This window comes from Microtus oregoni, unplaced genomic scaffold, assembly GCF_018167655.1.
Source record: "Microtus oregoni isolate MIOR12 unplaced genomic scaffold, Mior012 000033F_ref0000390, whole genome shotgun sequence".
Classification (NCBI taxonomy): Eukaryota; Metazoa; Chordata; class Mammalia; order Rodentia; family Cricetidae; genus Microtus; species Microtus oregoni.
Window position 1 is genome coordinate 3521063 of NW_024543092.1, and position 13510 is coordinate 3534572.

At 38.7% G+C, this 13510-nt stretch overlaps 1 protein-coding gene across 1 annotated transcript in view; it reads left to right on the forward strand.

Moving 5' to 3' along the window:
* Nucleotides 1-12225, forward strand: part of Pex3 (peroxisomal biogenesis factor 3) — a 30993-nt gene extending 18768 nt beyond the window's left edge. Inside the window, exons 5-12 of the mRNA XM_041680364.1 lie at nucleotides 500-624; nucleotides 756-822; nucleotides 905-959; nucleotides 1579-1747; nucleotides 3941-4011; nucleotides 4962-5084; nucleotides 8632-8728; nucleotides 11408-12225. Of these exons, the coding sequence (XP_041536298.1) occupies nucleotides 500-624; nucleotides 756-822; nucleotides 905-959; nucleotides 1579-1747; nucleotides 3941-4011; nucleotides 4962-5084; nucleotides 8632-8728; nucleotides 11408-11491 (791 nt within the window). The 3' untranslated portion in view covers nucleotides 11492-12225. The remainder of the gene's footprint in view (nucleotides 1-499; nucleotides 625-755; nucleotides 823-904; nucleotides 960-1578; nucleotides 1748-3940; nucleotides 4012-4961; nucleotides 5085-8631; nucleotides 8729-11407) is intronic.
* The last annotated feature ends 1285 nt before the right edge of the window (nucleotides 12226-13510 follow it).

Consider the following 13510-nt stretch of genomic DNA (forward strand, 5'->3'; position numbering starts at 1 on the left):
TGCTCGAGATAGGTCCAGGGCCTTGTGAACACTAGGAAGTCAGACCACCAGAGTCACATACGCAAATTTCTTTGCTTTCCTTTCCCAGCTTCTAACCTGCAATTCCTTTTACTAATAAGTACTTATTGGGCAGGACTTCATTTGGGAAATTATACCTAGTCAAGCATAATGACAACAGCCTGAAATCCTAGCACTTAGTAGTCTGAGACAAAAGGACCCTGAGTTCAAGGCCAACCAGGTCTACTTAGTAAGGTCCTGCAGAAAAAAGGTGGGGGGGGGCCCTCTGGGGAGGAGAGTAGGGAGAGGACATAATTATTCTAAACAGGCAACAGGCTTAAAGAGATAAAGTTTTTAAATTGATCTATTTTTGTACTTGCTCCATTTACAAATGTATTTGCTAAAATCAGCTATTTAAAAGTAATCATAGGCTTAGGTCATGATTTTATATTTTTGTTGGTGTTTTAGTAACAATGTCAAAAGATTCCTTTTCTCTCTGAAGGTTTCACAAGAAGTATTGTAGCCGTATATAGCACATGTATGCTGGTCGTTCTTTTGCGAGTCCAGTTAAACATAATTGGTGGATATATTTACCTGGATAATGCAACAGTTGGCAAAAATGGCACTGTAAGTTTACCAGACCTGCCTTTTCTATCTCCTGACTGACTGTTGTCTTGGGAGAGCAGACTTTTTGGCACATTAAAGACTCTTTTCCTATAAAGGCTTAGCTCATTTAACTCTAATTGTGTTCCATGCAGACGGTTCTTGCTCCCCCGGATGTACAGCAACAGTATTTGTCAAGTATTCAACACCTCCTCGGAGACGGTAAGATCACAGTCGGCAGCGTGCATGTTTATGCTGTTGTGGGCGGTGTTAAGGGAACATGGCTCTGCTTTCCCTCCAATAGGCCTGACTGAGCTGGTCACTGTCATCAAGCAGGCTGTACAGAGGATTTTAGGAAGGTAAGCTGTTTCTCCTTTGACTCTTCTGACTTCTCGGCTCTGGTGAGTAAACTGAGGGGGAGAGCTGGTTGTGGTGGCAGTTGCTTCTTCCCGTCCTCAGGAGGCCCAAGCAGGAGGATCCCAGGCTCAGGCTTAGCTGGCAGGTAGAGTTGAGGGCTGGCTGCCTAGACAACGTAATGGCCTCTGTCTTCAAATTTAAACACAAGAAAAAAGTGGGACCCGGGTGGGCTTACGTAGAGCATTTGCTTTGCATGCATGCCTGAGGTCTCACATTCTTTTCTCAGTAGTGCAGAGGAAAGGGGGACAGAAGATAAAACTGACCTAGTGAATTGGGTGAGTCATGAGAGTAAGAAAACATATTTAAAAATCTGCCTACCTCCCCCTTACACTAATAATAAGATCTGTAATTATGGCAGGACTTTCCTTGTGAGATCTGTGCAATAGCTTACTGTGGTTCTATATTGATGGCCCTCACCTGGTGGCTGGCTTCCCAGTCCTTCCCAGTTCAGCAGTTCCGACTAAATGCAGCAAGGTTTCAGATGCCAGCTTATTAAGACAGGAGCGCTGTGAAGGGTGCTGTGGCCTTTTCCTTTTACTTACTCTCCTTCCTCTGTTCTAGTGTTTCTCTTAAACATTCCTTGTCCCTTTTGGACTTGGAGCAAAAACTAAAAGAAATCAGGATTCTTGTGGAGCAGCATAGGTCTCCTTCTTGGACTGATAAAGATGTATCCAGGTCCTCACTGTGCCAATACATGATGCCAGATGAAGAAACGCCATTAGCAGCTCAGGTACTTAATTCATAAGCCATTTCTATGTTTTCTGACTCTTACTCCATATTTTATAAATCCGTTACTCTCTCTTGAAATATAGATTTCTAAGTCTTGTATTTCAGCAATTTAAATAAAGCCTTATCGTTAGAAAAACTATAAATCTGATTTATCGTAGCACTTATAATATTGAGTACTTAGCAGATTTTTATCACATCATAGTTAGGTTTCAAGCACTGTGATGATGTATGCTATGAATCTGAAGGAGAATACAAGTTCATTACACTCGGGGATTGAAGAGACAAGTCAGTATGGCTAGCGAGTTTGTAGAGGAGCAAAGAGAACCTGGAGGAAGATCATACTGGAGACAAGATCATGACGAGCTTTTTGTCTCTAGATAGAAAGACTCTGCTTTAGTTTACAGAATTAAATGTTAATGAAACTAGGGCTACATTCAAGTTTGCTTAAATTCATAGCCTGTTTTTTTTTTATTGTGACAGGTGTGTGTCTCACACATACACACACACACACACACACAGAGTTATGTAACAAAGGAAAAAAGAGGTCATGAATTTCAATAAGAACAAGGCAGAAGGGGTACATGGGAGGAATTAGAAGGAGAAAAAGGGGGAAATATTGAAATTAGTATCTAAAGATGTAAGAAAATAAGAGGCTAGAGAGATGGCTTCACAGTGAAGAAAACTTACCAATATTATAAAAGATCTGAACATGTGTGGATAGTACACAAGCACTTGGAACTTCAGCTCCAGATCTGTCTCCCTTTTCTGGTCTCCTCAAGTACCAGCACGTACATGCACCTGAGCATGGACACACACAATTTAAAATAAAGTGTTTATTTAAAAAAATGAACAGTGACTGTGGGGCAGCAGCCTGAAGAAATCTCTGAGCTCTCAAGCAAGAAGCAAACAAGGCCTGTTATAACACCAACTCTGGCAGGTGTGCTGACAGATGTTATAGATGCTCAGTAAGAAAGTACAAATCCCAAAGCTTTCTGGTTATTTTAAATTAGTTTTCTTTGTTTAAGAGTTTTCCCCTAGGGACTCTAATGGTTATCTTTTTGGGTGCTGAGAGGCTCTAGATTCAAAATTATGCAAGGAAGGGAGGGAGGAAGAAAATGAGAGAAAAATTGTAATCTAGAAAGGGAATCTTAGCCGGCCGATGGTGGCGCACGCCTTTAATCCCAGCACTCGGGAGGCAGAGGCAGGCAGATCTCTGTGAGTTCGAGGCCAGCCTGGTCTACAAAAGGAGTTCCAGGACAGGCTCCAAAGCTACAGAGAAACCCTGTCTCGAAAAACCAAAAAAAAAAAAAAAGAAAGAAAGAAAGAAACTGTAGATAAAAGGGACACACATAGTTTTGATAGAAGAAAAGACAGGGGAGAAAAACCTCACACATCCTAATAGAATTTCTCAATAGTACAAGAAAAGAAAGAGCTTTTGTTTGGTGTGTGTTGACCTGTGTTCCATCTGTGTGTGTAGGTGTGTAAGGCATCCTTGTCGGGGTGTAGGTGAATGCACCCGTGTACAAGCATGTGTAGGCAGTCACTCTGCACCTAACTGCCCTTACTGGTCTTGGAGCTTGACATTTTGGCTAGGGTAGCTGGCCAGCAAGTTCTGAGATCCACTTACGCCTGCTCCTTACTGCTAGACTTATGCACTAGGGAGTCACACCCAGGCCTGCAGGGCAAAGACTCTTATCCACTAAGCCAGTACCCCAGCCCTATTAGTCATTTTTTTTTAAGATTTATTTATTATGTATACAGATTCTGCCTGCATGCATTCCTACCAGAAGAGGGCGCCAGATCTCAATTCATGAGTGCTAGCCATTGCCTGGTTGCTGGAAATTGAACTCGGGACCTCTAGAACAGTCAGTGCTCTTAACCTCTGAGCTATCTCTCCAGTCTGCCCTATTATTAGTCTTACTATCTATTATTTTTCTTTGTCTATAGATGGCTGGAAACATCCAAAACAAACCAAATAAATAAATAAAGCTTTATAAAGAGTACCTCAATTTATGTTTTAAATACTACTTTCATGTTTACATAAACCTTGATAATTTTTTTTAATTTGGCAGTTTTGATTGTTGATAAAGTAGAGACATCCAGATTTCCCAAACCCTTGAATTTTTAATGTGATTACTTCATTCATGATTTGGTAGTATTTGAAACACTGATATCTAGAACTCTTATTTTACAGGCCTATGGGCTTTCTCCGAGAGATATCACCACTATTAAACTTCTCAATGAGACAAGAGACATGTTGGAAAGGTAGAGTACATAGAAATGCATTTGTACTTCCAGTGCAAGTAAGGCCATTCTCCAGTGTTCCCGATCAAATATGCAGTGTAATATTGTGAAAGTTAAAATTGTAGTCTATTCCCTTCCAATCCAGGTGGGATTGCCTGTCTAAACTGGAAGGAAGTTTGCATGTGGCTTACATTTTCATGCAAGCTTGTCATGTACTTGAATTATATCCCCCATGCCTTTCTGCCCTCTCCTCTATCTCCCGTCTCCCCAACCAATAGTTTCATTTGTTCCCCTAGACAGCCTTGCTTCTTCTTTTGTGTAATATGTAAATACATAATTTATGTGTCTACATAAAATATAGGACCCACAAATGAAGAAAATGATGTACATGTCTTTCTAAAACTTGATTACCTACAGGTGCCTCTTTTTCCTCCAAACATTACAATGTGTTTTACATTTTCTGTATTCATTCCCCTGTTGATGAATGCCTAGGTTTGGTTGCATAGCTGAGCCATCTTAAATGATGCTGCAGTAAACACCAGTGTGCAAAAGTACCTCTGATGTGTTGACTTGGACCCGACTGGATAAAAACTCAGGAGTGGCTTTCATAGCTGGAACACAGGATCGGTCTGCTTTAGTATTTGAGGACCTCCATGCTGATGTCTGTAGTGGATGGTTTCATTTGTGTTCTTGCCAACTGATATTTTTAAGATAACATTGTACAAAATACATATTAATATGAAAAATATGTGACAGTTGGCAAATAGTCTCATCATGTCAGGCAAAACAATACAACTGATTGTTACACTGAGTTTGAAAAACTAAGTGATAAATTTAGACAGTTTTTCATGCTATGAAAACCAGATTGTAACTGGAAATGTTCCTGATTCTGAAGAGTAACCACATAGTTATTGAGTTTGTTTTCTTTGTCCGCTGGGAATTTAAAAAGAAATATTTCTTATTTTATCTAGTCCAGATTTTAGTACAGTTTTAAATACCTGTTTAAACAGAGGGTTCAGTCGACTTCTAGACAACATGGCAGAATTTTTTCGGCCCACTGAACAGGACCTGCAACATGGTAACTCCATAAATAGGTAAGATGGCATATAAAACAATATAATATGATCAAATGCTCTTGAAATGTGATGACTTAGATATACTTAAGTTTTCATACCAAATAAAAAGAAATCTTAAATGATAAACTATACCCTGAGTTTTCAGGAAATTAAACTCTTCTAAACCAATGACTCCTTTATTGACATAAGTTTCTTCTGAATTTAATAATGCTTTATCTCCACACCTTTGATACTATAGTATTTACATTGTGAAACTTCCTTTTTATTTAGTCAAAATCCATTTTTAAAAATTGTTTAGAATAAAAAGCTGATAATGTAGCCATTATTGGCCTATATAAATTCATTGGTCTGGTTGTGGTAATAGCCAGGCATTCTTGTAGATTCTTGTTTGGTGAATTGTTTCCATATAGTCATATTTAGCTTATATTTAAACAATCATTTTCAAAAATGCTTATATATATTATATCATTATAGAATTGGGAATACCTAGTTGGCTCAATTATTGTAATTTGTCAATTCTGACTGTTGCTACATAATGGACTCGTGTTGTTGAAAGCTTCATTGTGTCTGTCACTTTGATACAAGGATACTTGGTTTCACATCAGGCTCCTCACTCTTTAAGAGCCTCTGGTTTTACATCACACTTGAAAACAGTGGACTACTAAATCAGTGCTGGTTAATTGTAAATGCACCTACTAAAATTTAAAGAAACAGTAACTGGCATGTAACGTAGATGTGGGGTTTCTAATGGAATTCTTAGCCTAGGCCTAGCAAGGCATTTTTCTTGCCCCGTTCTCAGGGATCTTTCTTTTTTTAAAGATTTATTTATTATATATACAGTGTTCTGCCTCTGTGCTGGAAGAGGGCACCAGATCTCAATACAGATGGTTGTGAGCCACCATGTGGTTGCTGGGAATTGAATTCAGGACCTTCAGAAGACCAGGCAGTGCTCTTAACTTCTGAGCCATTCATTTCTTCAGAGATCCTTCTTTATTGTTCAGAGAAGTATAATTTGTTATTAATGGTGAACATTTGGAGTGCTCATAGTAGTAAGGTTTACTCTCTAAACAACTTAAATCTCACCTTTAAATAAATTCATCTGAGGACTACTCTTATATAATATTTGTAGTCAAGATACTCAAACTAATGAATTTCCAGTGTAGCCTGTACTTAGCAGAGTGCTAGTTACTTCCCAAGTTTAAAGAATTGCAATACTCGGGTCTAGAACTGCAGTAGGTCTAGGCCAGCCAGGCCTTCATAGTAAGACCCTATCTCAAAAAAAAAATCTTTAAAATTGTATTAATTTGTGTGTGCGTGTGTGCGTATGTGTGTGTGTGTGACAGAGGGCCATTTTCAGGAGCTGATTATTTCCTATCATGTGGGTCCTGGGAATCAAATGTGGGTTGTTAGGTTGGCAGCAGGCACCTTTCCTCATGAACTATCTCCCTGACCTTCAGTTCTTGTTCCGTGAATGGCTGTGAAGGCTAGAACTTCTGTACCGTGTTATACAACAGCAGTGACAGATGATGTGATGGAAATGTCTCTAAGACTGTTGAAGCATAAAGTTGGTTATTGATATGAAATAGAAAAGCATGGATGGGAAACATGCAGTATGTGCTAAGTGAGAGAACACAAGGCCACTAAGGGGAGACACAAAATATAGCTGAGAGGTGAAGGTCCAATTCAGTGTAACAAGTGTTGGTTGTACAGGAAAGGGCAGAAAATACCACAGGCTTTCAGAAGGCTGGGTAATCAAGAGCTGATGTGGTTGTAGTGCAGTTTTTGTAATTGTTCAGTGTTTGTGTGTGTGTGTGTGTGTGTAAGAGAGTATATGCCATATGTGTGCCAGTCATTGAGGAGGCCAGACGAGGGCATTGGAACCCCAGAAAATAGAGTTACAAATGGCTGTGCGCTCCCTGATGTGGGTGCTGGAAATCAACCCTGGTTCTCTGCAAGAATAGCCAGTGCTTTTAACCTCTGAGCCATCTCTCCTGCTCCCACCTTAGACAAGTCTTAAAGAAACTTGGGATTTTTCTCTTTTTCAATTGATAAGTAAAAAAAAATTATTTCATTTCTAAAGTCTAGGAAAGCTGAATGCTCAATAACTTCTCACTGATGTCAGAATATAGAATTTTAGTTATACTTCAAAATCATTACTGATTAGGAATAATATTAGGAATGAAAGAAGGGTTAAAGTGTTAGAAAAACTACCACAGTCAGTTATAACATAATGTTAATAAAACAAGGCTTTTGGGATGTCTCTGTGGGTAATGGCACCTGCTGCCAAGTCTGCTGACCCTAGTGCAGTCCTTGTAACTTACTCGGTGTGAAGAAAGAATCGCCTCCGCTGGGTTGTACCCTGACCTTCCCTTGTATACTGTCATGTACACATGCACACACACAGGAACATATGTACACTGAATAAATAAACTATTAATAAAAATATGCTAGCAGGACACAAATCATCTTTACTGTTGTTGAAAAGGCATAGACTAAGAAATTTATTGCATCTTTTTATAAATAAGATTTGATACAATAAAAAATTGAAATCAAAAGCAAATATACTTATTGACTAAACAGGTTGATTTTTATTAAACTCAGAAAGAGCATGACGATCATCTGGGATGTGCAGCATTGAACTTTTGCTCTTTCTGATGAATGTGACAAGGCTAAGAAAAGACCAATCTTGAAGACCAGAGTTTAGGAACACCACTGAATTTTCCTGTATTGTGTTTAAGATAGACAACTAATAAACTGTTAGTTGACTCTTAATTTCCTAAGTTAAGCATAAACTTTCAAAATATAAGATCATTTTTGATGGGAAACTTTATATTCACAAACCCAGGAAGATTAACCAAAGAGGTTAAATTCTTCTCCTAAAATTAATCTACAAATCTAGTCAAAATTCTATTGATACCCCCACTGGAGACTGGAAGACAGTTATTTTGATGGCATTAACCCTGTCAAGTGATGGTAAAGGTGACTGTCAGACAATGGACTGAGACGTCATAGAAATAAAGATATTTCCGCCTGTCAGTCAGCAGAGATCCAGTGTGTGTTGTGGACAGGCATCATGGTGCAGGAGTTCCACACCAGTGAGGCCAGAGCTGTCTGACGGTGGAGACTGCAGACCTTCTGCATGTAATACATGGAAACTCCATGTTAAGACAGACACTTAAATACTAAGAAAACCTGGGCAAGAACTTCAGTGCCAGCTCTAAGAAGCTGGTGACGTTGTAATACCTCATATGGACTGCCATCTAACCATTGAAAACAACAGAGATGAAGATGTTATGAAGAGGACTTATAGCAAAAATATGATTGATAGGGTTTTAAGTTGAAAAATAATAAAAATGTATAAAAGTCACTAGAAGAAAATATCCATGAAGTCAACTAGAGTGATTTTTTTAGATGAGGAAATTATATTTTAGTTTTCATAAATATATTAGTTATATTTATGTAAATATTCTTCGATGTGTGTGCACTTTTATAATTAAAATGTTAAATGCATATGATGTAATTTCAGAAAATAACTGTTGTGATGATGTGGGTTTTTGTTTTTCAGTCTGTCCAGTGTCAGCCTGCCTTTAGCTAAGATAATTCCCATAGTAAATGGACAGATCCATTCAGTTTGCAGTGAAACACCTAGTCATTTTGTACAGGTAAGCAGGAAGCTGTGTTCATGCTGTGGTTGTTTCCAACACAAAAGTATATTCCCTGCTGTGTTAATTTGCTTAAAACAGAAGCTTGCAACCATATTCAGAGTGATAGCACTCTTGCAAGAGTAGCAGTGCTTGACAGTAAACTCATAGCAACACCTTCCCATGCTGCCCAGCTCTAGCTAGACTGCTCTATGGTGCAAATGTTTTGAGGGTTGGTCAAATCTGTGTAGCATTATGCTTTGCATTAACAATGCAGTTCTTCACTGTTTGAAAGAAACTGAAAAAAAATGTGGCAAAGTAAAGTGTTTTCATCTAATAAAATAGTTGTTGATAGTGCTCCAGTAGCCTGTTAATGAAAACATCACAAGGTATGGAAAGTTTTCATCGGACTACTTACAGCTCCATTTTTTTCTTCAAACTTTATTTGGGAAACATTTTATTAAAAGGATGATTTTGAATCTATGTCCTGTTCTCAGTCAGTGACAAACTGGGGACTGTATTGTAAGTTTAGAATGTGTTACGGTTTGCCTCAGCAGCAAAATGCTGCAGTGACGTGCCGTGCAGAGTCTAAGGCCCGCATGCACCTGCCAGTCTGTTAGTGCCATGGCCTCAAACAGTTTAGTGTAGACTTCACCCTCTTGGCACAGTGCAGAGTGCCCACACTTAAGGACTGAGCTTCTTCCTGCCCTGACCAGTCAGGAGCCATTCTTTACATCCAGGTGGCCCTGTTCTGTTCCCTTTAGTCATTCTTCCCACCCAACAGCTGGCCATTCACACTGTAGAAAAAACAGTAAAGAAGGCTGATGGCATGTCACCGAAGTGCAAGCCATCATCTTTGGTATAACCTGGACGCATCCATTTTGGCAAATTCATGAGAAATACAACAGAATATATATAATACTGCAACCACAGCTTTAAGGCCTGAGAAATTTGTACATTACATTTTAATCGGTTATACATTTAAGCCTGTGTAACTGATAAATAATCAAAACGAAACAAAAAGTTCAAGTTTTATTGTCAGCATTTGTAGTCATGATTTTGAATGAGGATCCATGGGCTTCACCAAACTAAAAATGGATCCATCTCAAAAAGGTTGAAGCCTCTTTGAGAATGAGGGATGCAGGCCTTGAGCCTGGCCCGCGTTCTCCTGTGACATGCTCAGCTTCAGATGTTCAGTCCAGCTGCCCTAAGAAACGTCCTTTGAATCCGTGCTTCTTCAGGGTTTATAGAAACGGCTGCAGGAGTCCAAGAGGTTGAGGGGGAAGTTTATTTGATACCTATGGAATTAGAAAACTCAAACCCACACAGGATCTATTGCAAGATTAAAACGTCCCTGAATTTAGGGCACATATCTGTCCTTATGTGCGTGTTCTTGTTGACCCAGGAAGTGTTCAGTTGTGCTGTTGGATTAAGGAGAGCTACAGGGAAATGAAAAAAACCAGCAACAGGAAAATCATTCATGTGACGGTCAAGTCAGATAACTCACTCCCACAGAGGAATGGCCCCAGATCAGTTGGGACAGGTTGATTTTTAAAGAGCACCAGGCACTCAGGTGTAGAAGCAGGTTGGATGTGTAAAAACATGAGTGCTAGTAGCAAGATAGTTCCATATTCACACTAAATCAACAAATTATTAACCATTGGCTTTAGTTGTCTGTTGGGTTTTGTAGGGTAGATTCCATTTAATGGTAATGTGGTTTTTTGTTTATTTTTGTCAGTAGTTCAGGATGCATTCAAACATGTAATTCTCCTGTTAGTCTCCAGAGTCCCGGGAATTTCAGGATGTGTCACTCCCTGCTTGTGTTTTCACTTTTAGTTATGGAAAGGCTCTGCACTTAAGACATTATATATTTTTTCAAGTACACATAAAGATAATGTAAGCACCAGCAGGTGTGCTGCACATCTCTGACCCTAGTGCTCAGGGGCTGAGCAGGATCCCCAATTCAAGGCCAGTCTGGATTGGACAGCAAGACCCTATTTTGAAACCCAAGCAAAACTATCTTAGTATTTGAGTACTGACTTTATTTTACACTTGTTAGAGGTCCGTGGGCGTGTGAGATGCATTGCTCCTGTAGTGCAGAAGCAACCTCAACAAACAAGTGCAGACAGGAACACATGCTTTCTGCCATTTCAGTCCTGTCATTTTAAAGGAGAACACTTACATAGTTTTCAAAATACATTTAAAATAAATTTAGGAGAGTTCTTTCTAAATTAAATGACAAGATGAATGGAAGTTCTAATAACTTCCACTACTGTCATAGGAAATTTTTAAGGGGTCTGGTTTATATTGCATACAGATTCCCCTTTTTCATTTAATACTGATGCAGTTTGAGGCCTGTGGTCCTGTTTAAAGGAAACATGACATTTCAGTTCATTAAAATAAAACGTAACTTCCTCCCACAGCTTTATATTCCCATCAGGAGACTGAGAACCTTTGCCATAAAGCTGACGCGCATGGTTTGTGTATACGTGTTTATATAAAACATACATATCCTACGTAGCCAAGAATCTTGGCAGATTTTGTAGAAATAAGAAACTAAGCAGTATTTCCTATGGTTTAGTTTCCTTCCACTCTTCTCATTCTTAAGTACACAAAGCTTCAAGACAGACTCATTGCTCATAGAAATGAATTGCAGACGTCTTTATGCCTTACAAACTGTACTGTTACTGTTTTTGCTAGGACCTTTTGATGATGGAGCAAGTAAAAGACTTTGCTGCTAATGTGTACGAAGCTTTTAGTACCCCCCAACAACTGGAGAAATGATTGTCTTCCTTTGAGAAAAGCTAGTGCGGGAGTCATCTACATTAAAAAGTACTGAAGTCACCTATACCAGGAGTGACAGTTCGCAACCAAAATGCCTAATAAAGTATGTTCTTAAGCAAAGTTATTTCATAATGAAGTAGATTCATTTGGCACCTTACTGTATCTTTAACTCATCAACAGTCTACTTCATCAAGTGTATCTCACTGGTGCACAGACTACGTCAGGCTCATCCCTGATCTGTTACAACCTGGAAAGCAGATCCAAACCAAATAGATAATTTTATATGTACATGTAATGGAGCGTGGTGTCCTTTCACACATAAAATGAGGGAAAATCTGTCTTGAGAAGTAGATCTAGGATGTGTGAACTCTGAAAATATACTGTTTAACTAATCATGAAGTTTCCTGGAATCTGAAGTAAGTGAGAGCAGGCCGGATTCTCTCCAGTCAGTGATTTGTCTTCACACACCTTGACAGAGGGCTTATCTTCTGGAAATCAGTGGATTTTAAAACCTCTGATCAACTTTTTTCCTTTGCTATTTTTTCTTCACTATTTATTTGCAGCGTTTTCTAAAGCTTTCTTAGCAGCCCTCAAAATCTGCAGGTTCATGTTATGTTCATGTTTACTCACAATTATTAATTATAGAGTTGTTCATTTGTGTATAAATCATTTTAATAACTTTGTATTGATTTTGAGTACAATAACCTGTTGCAATAAACTATTTTAATACAATATAGTTTTGTTCAGTTAATACTTTTCAGCCATTAATTTATTTGTTAGCTGGTAATAAAGAGAGCATGATAGTTTTAAGTTTTAACTAGTATACAGTTGGTGCTTTCTTCTAACTTTTTTTTCCAGAAAAAATGTAAATAAAAGTAAATTATTCCTTGTCTCTAGTATACCTGTGGTTCTTCCTTTAGAGGGGCATGAAGGCAGAACTGACTGCATCAAGTATCAGCAGTGGATTAGCTGAGCCCAGTAATGGACTGTCTGCAGAACAGAGTTGTATGTCCTTCCCACATAATATAACATAGCTGAGCAGGAGATGGTGGAAAATGAATTGTGAAGGGCTTCCTGAAGCCTGACTGAGCTCTATAACAAAACAACCATGTATAAAGATGTCAGAGGGGACACATCTTTAAAATTTGATAAGATATACTGATATTCTCCTTTCTGCATTCTGGAACCTTAGAAATGTGTATGTGGAGTAGGGCATGCATCTCTTCCAGAAATGCCCCGGGTTTGCACCAGGAAAACTTTAAAATTGTGCACAAAATTATCTGGAGTCGTCAGCATCTGAAGAGTCAAGACCATTGAAGAGGTGGCACGGTTTAAAAGAAAGGAAATCAATTTAGCTATGTGTGTAAAGGTAAATGACACTGCAGATTACTAATTTGCTTCTGTTAGTGTTGGAACCTTCTTGTCTAAAACAGTCTGGCTAACTTAGAAAGTAATTTAAAACAGGTTATCATAAACCCTTAGACATTTTAACTTAAAATCCAAACACTGTTAATTAGCAAATATTTCCCCTAGTGTCTCGTCTCACTTTTCAGTACATCTACTGATTATACTTCCCCATATCTTAGTACTATTAGTACTGTTTCACTTACATTAAACAAATAGTGTTTTTTATTATTTTTATCTTTTTGTTTAAAGGCAACACTCGTTCATCTAGCCATCCCAGAGTCAGCTTAGCTGCCAAGGAAGCTGCAGCTCTCCAGTCACCATCTTGCACAGTCAGGATAATAAGATGTTCCACTGGCATAATTCATTTGTATTGCTCTCCTAGGGCTGCTGTAACAAATTATTGTTAATTAGGTTACTTGAAACATCAAAACTTTTTTTTCTCTCACTTCTGGTGTGAAATCTAACACCAAGATATCCCAGGACTATTCCTCTCTGAAGGCTGTGGGGAAAGTCCTTGAGTGCTTTGCTTGCCTCCATTAGATTCTGGTGGTGCCATCCCTTCGTAGAAATACAACCCTAACTCTGTGTTTGTGCCCTTTTCCAAGTTCTAAG